The sequence below is a fragment of the Neolamprologus multifasciatus genome, chromosome 10 (assembly GCF_963576455.1).
Source record: "Neolamprologus multifasciatus chromosome 10, fNeoMul1.2, whole genome shotgun sequence".
Lineage (NCBI taxonomy): Eukaryota > Metazoa > Chordata > Actinopteri > Cichliformes > Cichlidae > Neolamprologus > Neolamprologus multifasciatus.
Genome location: NC_140448.1, coordinates 21,178,141 through 21,189,277, shown reverse-complemented (window position 1 = coordinate 21,189,277; position 11,137 = coordinate 21,178,141). Strand labels below are relative to the sequence as shown.

The window sequence follows — 11,137 nt, the reverse complement described above, 5'->3', positions numbered from 1 at the left end:
GCTGAACGGAACGGCATGCAGCCTCTCTAACACTCCAGCCTTGCGTCAGCACAAAGGCCAAAACAAGCATACGTTTGTTTAGCAAACTGAAGCGGTCAGAGTCATAAATCTCCAGAGAAATGTTTCAGGGGTGGTGGCCAAGGTGGAAAAACTGTTTACCACAAAAACATGGAAATATTTATCCAAGGTAAAAGGGCACGCAGTTACTAAGAAAAATTTAAAATTTTTGAGACTGCTACTGCGTCTTTGTGGTCGTTATTCCATAAATATAACATACATAACCCACAAGCAATACAGTGTGGATGTAAATATATGGATGTATATGTATACATATATATATATATATATATATATATATATATATATATATATATATATATATATATATATATATATATATATATATATATATATATATATTAGCCAGCAGGTGTAGATTCCTGAGAGACGATGACATTTCAATCACCTTCACAGGAGTTTTGCTGAAAGTTAACACGGCAAATACCAAAAGGAGTTCTGTCTTTCTGTTCAACACACACACACATGCAGACAGACACATACACACAAGCACGCGCGCACACAGTGACGATCAGCAACATTAAACAGCTCTCAAAAGTGTTGGACTGAAGGTTCTGTGAGAACAGAAATGTATAAAACTATGAAAACTAGCTGACAGATTTTAATGGGGAAACAGTGGTGCAGTTAAAGGTGAGTGGATGTGCGGGTAAAGTGTGTTTGTACTTTCAGAAACAGCCTTTAACTTAAGAGAAGTGTGTAAAATGAAACAAGCATCACGTGTTTCTAGAGGGGGCTACTTTGTGGAGGTAGAGAACAGGAAACCAGTCTAAGATGCCTGAATTGAAGATTGCAAATTTTTCTCATTAAAAAACTTAAAACAAAAGGCATTTCAAGTATCAAGAATCGGCTATGCGACAAAAGGACATTGGGGAGCAAAGTACTCAGTGATATAATTGTTGCTTATGTGTAATCTGCTTTTAAGAGGCTTAGCACCTCCGTATGAAGAACTATTCCAGTATAAATCATCAAGGCTTTAATGAAATTAACTGGAAAAGAATTTGTGCACAATTTTTCATGCTGATTGATGCGCTCGTGTACCTTTTAAAAAAGATCACTTCAACATTCCTATTTAAAACAAACCTGAAACAGGAAGAAATATTGTTTAAATGGATGGAGTAAGGCTTCCACTTGAAATGATCTTGAATCTGATTTGAAGAAATGTGCATTTAGGTTTTTTTTTTTTACAAAGTGCTTTTTTCCATTCACCTATTTTTTTTTGGTTTTTAGTGCCTTCATTTGAAACACATTTAAAAATAAGAACATTAAAAAAAGATTAAATCTTCTACATCTATTGTACATTTTTACTGATATGATACAGTACATCGCTCTCTTTCACACTGTTTTCTTTCGCTGGCGTCCTCCCGCTGCTCAAATACAATCTTAAAGCTTATAGTAGGTTTCCACAGGTGCAGATACAGGGCTGAAGCACTAATGAAAAGTGAAGGGAGGGTTTCTGCATTGCTAAAAAGTGTCCCCACAGCAGCTCTAATGGAAAATGTTCCACAGCTTCAGCTATCATCAAGGCACACAGAAAACCCCCCAAACAAAAACAGTTCACTCCTGTTCGAAGTAAAAGATGTACCGTAGTGGGACAAGCCTGGAAACAGTGGTGGGCGGAGTCAGTGAGCATTTATGAGTCTCAGCAGTTGACAGGAAGGTAAGCAACTTCAGTCATTACTGCTCACCTCGTGCACTGCCTATATAAACAAATAGATAGAAGAGGGGTATCGTGGGTCTTGCTGTAGCTCTGCTAAACTCTTTTCAATGACCAAAACAGTCATGACAGAGTGCAAAGGGTTGCAGAGACCAGCAGGACCTCTACAAAGCCAACATGTCTCTACATGTCTCATTTTGAAGAAGCCATCCTCACTTTAGGTAAGCGAAGCAAATCCAAAACTTCCCCCTCACAGATCCAGGCGGCCGGTAAGGGCCTCCAGCTGCTCCTCTCCCAGCCTCTGCTTCTCCTCCAGGTCCTTTTGCCGGATAAGCAGCGACGCCTTGGTCTGGACGAAGCGCCGGTAGTCCTGTAGCTGTTCGGCAGACAGCTGGCGTGACAGGAAGGTTGAGACGAGGTTTTCTCTGCGATCCAAGTTATCTTTCAGATCTTTGGCATCCTCCCTCTGTTTGCATAGCAGACGATGGCGACTGTCCAGAGATTGCTGCGTGGAAACGCAAAGAGAAAAAATGATCAATTCTAAGTGATAGAGTTAAAAGGCTACATTTCCTCTCTATTAGACACATGTTGATAACCAAAATAAATCCCTAAAACAATCATGTGACATTTTGTCTCATATTTTGGGGTGTTTTTTTAAGTGACAGGAGATAAAGAGGAGTGAAAGTTGCACGATTATGTTTCAAACAGCTACAGGACAGAGGGTGCAGTGTTTCCTTGTGTCAACAGAGGGCAGGGTAGTTACAAATGTCATCGAAACTGGGTTGGAGTTTCGATGAGTCAGTGTAAATACCAGTGTTGCTGATAACAGCGAGAAAACAAATGAGCCCTCTAACAAGCCCTCAGTATGCAGCACGCTCAGCGCTGCTATTACAGAGCACAGGGCTAACAAAGAGTCTTTTCAGGGGAAAATCTGGAGGTCTAATGCATCCATGCAAACATACAAAAAATTATGCTGGAAACACTGAAACAGGTTATTCAGAGAGGGCAAGAAAGCACAGCCAGAACTCGTGTTACACCTGTGACGTAGCCACTGGATTAATGATTAATTAAGAGAGTGTAGAAATTATTTAGGAGAAGAAATTAGCAACATGAAAACTCTTTTAAGTGAAGCCCCTATCAAAGTGTGATCCATCAAATTAATCTTCAAACATGTGATAAGCTGAAAAGTGGCAATTAAGCCCAGATAAACCCAGCAGCATTTTTTAAATTCCACAAAGTGAGAAACCTTGACTCCATTACAGCTGCCCTTCAACTTTTCCCCAAGTGGCGTGTTTGCTGTTCTAAAGTAAACAGAACAAGAGTATAGCTGAGGGCATGGGAGCAGCTGCACACTTCTAACACTCGCTCTCTGTGGTCTTTTTGCCAGAAGCTCCTAATGAGCCACAGTGTATATTGAGATCCTTAAGCTTAGTGACGTAGCATTTCTCTCAGGAGCACTCGCTGACAGTATGCTTTTACTCACATGATTTAGTGTTTATGTGTAAACAGCATCAGCGTGTGAATAGCATCAAAATACATTGAGCACATGCTGGTGTATTTGAGAGAGTTCATTAAAAAATTATTATCAGATCATTTGATCTAAAATGCTTTTAATTTTTTTTAATTATATGTGTTATGTAATGTGAATGACTGTTATGTGTTCATGAAAATCGAAAATTGAGTGATTGTGGGTTTTCTTTGCAGAAACTTGGAGAATTTTGGAGAGTTTTCAAAACAATCCCTGTTAAACAATTATGTAACGCTAATTAAAAATACTAAATGAATTATCCAGCGTTATTTTCACAATAGTTGGCATGCAGAATCAGCCAGTCAGAGTCAATGTTTCTGGTTCCCCACCTTCTCCTCAGCATCAGTGTTCTCATCCACGGTGCTCAGGGTGTTCTGTACCCTGGCCAGCCGAGCAGACAGGCACAGCAGCAGACTGACCACCCGCTCCAGGTCACCTATGAACAGGTTGTACCTCTCCAGTTCCACAGGGAGACAGCGCTCATGGACCAGCACCTGTAGCGCTTCCCCGCGGGCTGTGTTCTCCTGAACCTCTACCTGAAGGGCTCCACGCGTCTCTTCATAAGAGCGCAGACGGTCCTCGATATACGAAGCCAACAAACGCTGAAAAGAACAAAGAGAAGAGTTTGAGACGCTTTAGATAAATGAGATGTGGTGAAAAAAGGCTGGATATAAACCAGTTAAAAATATGGGGTTTTTTTACATTTCCTGCCGTGGAACCATGCCATGAAGGTATACTGTACTAGCAGTGAGTGTGCATGGCAGCAAGGAACAGGGGGGAGTTACTTGCTAAGCCAAACATTAGACAAGAGGGAGACACTGATAAGAGGCAGACGGTATATCATGTGATAAGAGACAGAACTATTGCTGCTTGAATAGTCCACTTAAGGCCAAATAGCTTACAGATGGTATCAATATGAAATCACCAGAGGCTCTGGTTTAAAAATTAAAACGGAATGAGGCCACAGTTCAAACTGTTCACATAAAAGCAGTGCTCATTCTGTCTGGCTTTCACTCATTTAACAAAGCAGTGATTTGAGACATACAGAGTATTTTTACCCATAAAGCAGACAGACCTTTGGTCTCATAGGGATATCTTGAATGTTTTTCAACTAATGAATTATTTCTTCTTACTTGTCGTGAGGAATTTTAATGTTGAAAAAACGATTAAGCTATACTTGCTCTGTAATGCACGTTGAACTAAACTACTCACTATTTGCATAAAATGATGATTACCTTCTTCTCTGTGATGTCAGTTTTGCTTTGCAGGTCTGCTGATTTCTCACTGTCAGGAGCAGGGGTACAGGGAGAGGCTTCAGACCCTTCCACTGTTTCAGCACTGCAATGAAATTTGGTTATGTTAAAACAACTCGATTCCTGCTGTCACAATATAGACATGCTCAAATGACATGCTTGTTTCAGCCGGGCCACATTTTAACAGCAACACAGAGTTAACTGAGGAAAGTCCAAATGTTTTCTGCACATTTAAATACTCTGAAATGCATCTGCACATTCTCTTTGTATCTGAAGTGTGCTTACATTAGCAGAAATAGAAGTGCATGCACAGCAGTAAGCAAATATACAGGTGTGTCCGTGCATGAGATGTTACACAAGATAACAGAAGCACCAGTGGAGCTCAGTTCGTTAGCCAGTTTAAACTAGTGTCAAATTTCATGGAAACCCATCAAACTAGAAATCCTAATTACCTGAGTGCTGCACACCATTGGAAACTCTAGCTTGGCTATTATTATCCATTCTTTACGTTAACTACTTCTTCTTCAGGAGTGAAGAAGACCTCCAGCAAAATTTCTATTTTCCACGAGTGTAAACTGAAAAATAGTCATTCCATCTGCTTTGTTTACCACTGCTGAGTTTACCTGAAGTGTTTTCTTCTGGCACATGAACATTTACCTTTCTGCTGCTCCATTCTGCTCTTGTTTCTTCTTGTAGTGCTCCTCCATGAGCAGTGTGTCCTCCGACAGCAGCTGCTCCATCAGCATGAGCGCTGTCTTACGATTGGTCAGTGGGTAGAGCACTCTAGCTAACGTCTGGTCGGCTCCGACAACTGCTTCTACAAGCTCCTCCCACTTAGGTCTCTCAGCAGGTGTCTCCTGGCCCTCCGTCTCTCCCTCTGGTGTTCCCCTTTCCTCCATCTCCTGGTTTTCTCCCACATTCTCATCTTCCATTACCGGATCTTTCTCCTCATCCACCTGATGACTGATGTCTTCGTCGGAGACCGACGTGCAGGGAGACACAGAGGTTTCACTCATCTGCTTTAGCGGGACTGCACTAGTGGAGTCGAAAACACTGTCAGTCAGAGGTGTAGTCTTGACTTCCTCTTTGACCTCTTCTTGTGGAGACAGAATCCAGAGCAAAGGATCTGTGGTGACGCCACAGCTCAGAGACACCTCATGGTTTGAATCAGGTGGCTGGCCATTACTGCTTGGTTCATTCACCGACTGCTCCCTCTCTGATTCAGTCACAGAAGATGTGCTGCCTCTGCTGGAAGTCAAGAAAAATCACGATAAAGATTTACACTTGATGAAATTTGCAAAATCTTTTTTTGATGTAATGTTTCCTGTTACTGATTAATTCAAATGAGGAAGAAACTGGTATGGAACATTTAATTAGCACTTTTTGTCTCCCCAAAATGGAAACAATACCTATTTTCACATGGGGTCTAATCTTACCTGGACCTGTTTTCAAAAGGAAGCTTTGTCTGAGTGGGGGTGGATGCAGTGGATTTAATCTCCCTCTCAGTGATCTCTTCACCTCCAGGGGACGGTGGGTTTGAGGAAGTCTCACTAGGCGGTCTGCTAGACCTGCATTCATCTGTGACAGGGCCATGAGATCCAGGACTCGCAGGATGAACCTTGGCTTGAGAAGGGGAAGAGGAGGAGATAGGGGAGATTGATCCACTTGAGTTCCTTGATCTGACTGTAGCATCCTCCTTTGAGTTCTCCTTCAACAGGGCTTTCCTCTGGGTTTGGTTTTGTGACTGTCCCTGAGTGTGCTTCTGACCAACAATCTCTGGCTCTTTTCCTGTTTTCTCCGAAACACTTTGTTTCTTCCTCCTTCTTTCCTGCCCCTGGGCTTCTCTTTCATCAGAAAAGTCTGGTCGTCCCATCTCACTCGAATGCCTCCACAGATGATCCAGCTGTTCAGAACTTTTACTCAGGGCTGACACCTTTGTCACCTGGGATACCCCAAGCTCTTCCATGGATTTTCCCCTCTGTGACGGTACACGGACCTGGTGATGGTCCACAGGAGCTGACTTTCTCGAGGATTCCTTAATGGCAATCTTCTCAGAACTAAAATAAGAACAGAATCAGACATAAAGATTCATGGCAACTGTAAGTTACTTTGGAGCAGAAAGCCTTGCAATGACGTGTACACCGCAGGGGCCAACACAAAGACAGAAGAGCAACCATTCACACCTAAAGCAATTTTGAATCACCAATTAACCTAACCCGAACAGCTGCAGTACCCAAAGAGAACCCACGCAGACATGGGGATGTCTGATTTGAACATCTCGCAACAGTTCTAGCCACTGTGCCACTATTTTACCTAAACATGAATAATTTCTAGAAAATAAAAATATCAATGTTCGAAATCAACATAATTTCAAGAAGTAGGCTAACTTATTGAAACTGGTTCAGTCCATTACTCTTCTTTTATGGTCCATGTGTAAATCTTTTAAAAGGAATGTCGGTTAGCTGGAGGAAGTTGGTGTTGACTTTCCAGCACCACAATGAAACAAGTTGAGCTTTATAGTCTGTGCCACAGTGCACACATCACTGACCTAATACTTCTCTGACCTAAAACCCAATAAAAGTGTCCCAAATTATCTGCAGCACTGGTGCATACCTGCTGGTCTCCATAGTATTAGCTGGTAGTAGATCCTCCTCATATTCATTTGCCTGCAGACCCAAAAAAAGAACAAAAACACTGAATTTAATTTGTACTGGTGTCAGAAATCACTACACTGCCAAGTGAACATGACCTGAAATATTTTGCTTTAATTTTAATTTTTTAGTATTTACGCTGCTGCTTTTTAAATGCAATACAGACTCTAAATTAATTAACTATATCTGTGAAAGGAAATCTACAGGTGACTTTAGTAAGGAATGTCATATTAAGGATACATCTAAGGGCTTTTTAATGATATTGCCACTAATTTGGCCTACTTTACCTCAAGTGTGTGCGGTGTGGATGTGGAACGGTTCCTAAGGAAACTGGGTGGTTCTGGCTGGTCCAAGAGACTCTCCGCTGATGCAGACTTTCCCTGAGAAGGACCTTGGCTCTCTCTCCATCTGGACTGATTTTGCTGGCCACCATATTGGCCTGAACAGGACTGTGCTGAGAAGAACTGTGCATACCTGTTTTGTGAAAATTAAACAGAATACTTTAAATGCTTGATTTAATCCACACTACAAAGGCAGAACCAAAAGAAGCTTCTCAGCTGTACCTGATCGAGCTGGTGGAGGAATCAAGGATTCGGCCTGCAGAGTGGGGTCTGTTAAGCTTCTTCTTTGTATTTTTAGCTTCATAATTCCCCGATAGAGACCTGGGACCTGGCCAGTCAAATGGTTTCTCCCCAAGAGAGTGCCTCTGTCTGGGTGGAGGTGGTATCTGAGACGTTGGTTGCTGGGGTTCGGCCGCTTTATGGCCCGTCTTACGCTCCATGTAATCCACCAGAGCCTGATGTCGCAGATGTTTTAGGTTTGTCTTCGAGGTGCTCGAGGTTGAAAGAGCTCGACCTCTTGTCTCAAACATCTTCCTCCGTGCTTCAACCAATCCCTGCTCTTCTTGCGGCACCTGCTCCTCTCCCTCATTTTGATCCACAAACAGGTTGTCGCTTTCATTGCCAAATGAGCGGCAGGCTGAGTGGTGTGGGCCACCGCCGAGGTGGTTGAGTTTCTCTGGCTCCGAGTAAGACATCTTCTTCTGCTCAGGAGTCAGTCTCTTTCTGCTTCCAATTCGTGCCACCTGTGGCTGGGCAACATTTGTTGGCCTCCCACTTTCATTTTCATGCTTTTTGCCAATCTCCATGTGATCGCTGATGTCTTCTTCTTTTATGCTCCCCTTCTCCATCCCTTCTGAAGTGACAGAAGGAGTGAGCGTGTCGCTAGAAGTCTCTGAGTCCTGTGATGATGAGAAACGGTGAATCACTCCAGGTCTCAGCTCTGGCTTTTCCCTGATCCGGTGTGGCCACGACAGCTGCAGGTCCCTCCTTTTAAATGACGTCTCCCTCAGAACTTTTGACTGAGCATCCTTCAGCTTCTCTTTGTAGTACTTTTTAAATGAGTCATCCAAGGTGTTACAGGCAACTGAAATATCATCACCTCTATTATTCTTGCTAATATCGCCCTGTGGAGGTGTCTCACTGTCATTTACTGGCACATCACCTTGGCCTGTTTTGTTTAAGACTGTTTCCTTGCCTTTTACACTGATCCCAGGCTCATTCTTGGGCTGTAATGCTGCCCTGCTGGCACCAGTGAGGTGGTACAGAAGCGGGGTTGTTTCCTTGTTTATCCTCTCACTTGCAACATCCCCTAAGGGCTGCCATTTCCCTCTCTTTGCATGATCGTCTCTCTTGTGGTGGTTGGACTGCTCATTGCTAATCAGTGATGTATCCTCCATTGTTGGTGAGGCTGATTGTGAGCAGCTTCTTTCGGGACCACAATAAAATATAGGGTTGCTGGCAGTGTGCCGGCCAATTTCTCGATTCTGCACTGTGTCAATTTCTTCTAAGGCATCGAAGCTTCGCGAGGACTGCGTCAGCTTAAAGGACGGTTTAAGTTGCTCCCGACTCTCTGAGATCATATTTTTTCCTGGGGTAACAGAAGTGAAAACATCATTTTCATCTAGAATTGTACCACTGGAAGAGCGAGAAGTCTCTTGGAGAGGTCTAAACAAATTGTCCATTGTGCTGTGGCATCTTTCTCTTAGCTTGTGCGTCTCCAACACAGTAGAAACTTCACTTCCAGCCTCAGAACCACAAACAGAAAGAGAGTGCGTCTTCAAACCAGACTCAGACAGCTTACACACTCCAGTGACAAAGTAGTATTGACCCTTGTGCTGAATGCTGCTGCCGCTGATAAGACTCTGATCATTACTCCCCCAGGGGCTGGCAGCTCGGGCTGGCTCTGAACCAAGCCAGTCGTAAGCAGAATGCGCCCTTTTGCGCTGACTTTCAAGATGGCGCTTACTAGCTTTGCTATAATGGTCTCCATTACATCCACCAGTGCTCGGGGGCTTTTTGGCTGGCAGGTGGTCAGGCTGACTTGTGCCTCGAGGAATAGATCGGCTTAGATTGTTTGCTGACTTCTGCTGCTCAGAGGCAGCTTTGTTCTCTTTGATGGATAGGTATTCTGGGTTCAGTGGCAGCCTGGTCTGATCATTAGGCTGGAGGTGGGGTCGGTAGCTTGGTGGCACCTGTGCCTGTGGCTGCTGCTGTTGAGAGCCTCTCCAAACTGGGTATACTGGGTCAGAAGTGAAGTCCGAGTTGCTCGTATCAGCATTAGCTGTCTCAGGTTTTGTGGCATTTAGATCATGGTGCTGCCGAACTTGGGGTCTGGCCTTCTGATAAGGCTGCTGGAGCTGAAATTCAGCATTATTATGATGGATGTTTTCAAAGTTTTTAGTAGCTATAAAACTATCCAGGCGTGCTGGAACTGGAGGAGGACGGACAGGAGGGACAGCACTTTGGGCTGAATTCCCCAAATGCATCTCTCTTTTTGAGAGTGCTTTGTTGTTGGTATGGACACTGTTACTGCCATTGTGGTTAAGGTGGTTTACATTAGTGTTAGTTTTGTTGCGGTACTCCTGGGTGATAGATTCAACTGAGCGATAGAGCTGGTCCATGGTCTTTGAGTCAGACTGCAGAACCTGGGTTGGATGGTAAATGGACTTTACATACTTAAGATCAGCATAGTGGCTGAAGGAGTTTGGCTGAAGGTCCTCTGGAAGAAAGGGAGATGGATAGTCTGGGGCAGTGGAACCACCAGAGAAGGAGCTATAGGCAGAGTCTCCTTTGCCGTGTTGGTGGTGTGCAAGTTGGTCGACGATGCTACTGCTGGACTTGGCTGGGGAAAGCCGGCTGACAGGCATGCTCAGAGGATGCAGATCCACGTTGCTCATTCTCTCAAAGTGGAAGTTGTAGGAATCCATGGAGGACTGGGGCGAATGGCAGGAAGGGAAGGGCAGAATTTGTAGATATGGTGTACGTGTATGAGCGCTGATGCATGTGTCTTCCTTGTGGTTGAAACTGGGAAAATTACCACAAACACATCTGCACCAGGTTGTCCGTCACGTTGGTTACTATTTAGGTCATTTTCCTGCCTTCCTTTTCCGTAGTCAGAGCCCCATGAAACAGTCTGCTCCTGGGGAAGAAAACACAAACACAGCACAGGCCTGAAAACTCAACTTATGCTTAATGTTTCAGGACAAACGTGGTACAAATGACTGCTCAAGAGTTAAGTGGTTTGAGAAAATATGTGCTCAGACAGCTACAAGCAGTAAAAGGCTGATATGACTATTTATTAGCTTTGGGTAGTTTTCACAAACACCCGATCTCATAGCTGTTAAACTGCTTTGCAAGGCATGGCACGCAAGTTTGTTGTAAATTATCAACATGGCATGTCCTGTGGCTGAAAACTACACAAACAACAACACTGGAAAATGAAAGAAAACCACCTTCACCCAGACTGTAGAGCATGTTTGTGAAAATGTATGTTTTTGCAAGGTGCCTTCTGCTTAGCTATGCCAGGGGAGCAGGGAGGGTGTCAGAAAACAGTAAGTCAACAGTGAAAAATATTTGCTTTGCTTTAGCATTTCTAGGTCAAATTCCTCTGTTGGGAAATTCTGTGTGATCCC

At 43.6% G+C, this 11,137-nt stretch overlaps 1 protein-coding gene across 5 annotated transcripts in view; it reads right to left on the bottom strand.

The window, feature by feature from the left end:
* Nucleotides 1-1,036: 1,036 nt before the first annotated feature.
* Nucleotides 1,037-11,137, bottom strand: part of shroom1 (shroom family member 1) — a 31,976-nt gene continuing 21,875 nt past the window's right edge. For 4 of the 5 annotated variants that reach the window (XM_085175476.1, XM_085175477.1, XM_085175480.1 and 1 more), the window contains 8 exons: nt 7,728-10,644; nt 7,452-7,638; nt 7,127-7,179; nt 5,950-6,570; nt 5,171-5,761; nt 4,496-4,598; nt 3,590-3,862; nt 1,037-2,237 (listed from right to left, as the gene is read on the bottom strand). In XM_085175476.1, the coding sequence (XP_085031602.1) occupies nt 1,983-2,237; nt 3,590-3,862; nt 4,496-4,598; nt 5,171-5,761; nt 5,950-6,570; nt 7,127-7,179; nt 7,452-7,638; nt 7,728-10,432 (4,788 nt within the window). In that variant the 5' untranslated portion in view covers nt 10,433-10,644 and the 3' untranslated portion in view covers nt 1,037-1,982. The remainder of the gene's footprint in view (nt 2,238-3,589; nt 3,863-4,495; nt 4,599-5,170; nt 5,762-5,949; nt 6,571-7,126; nt 7,180-7,451; nt 7,639-7,727; nt 10,645-11,137) is intronic. The other variant, XM_085175481.1, reaches the window with a different exon arrangement.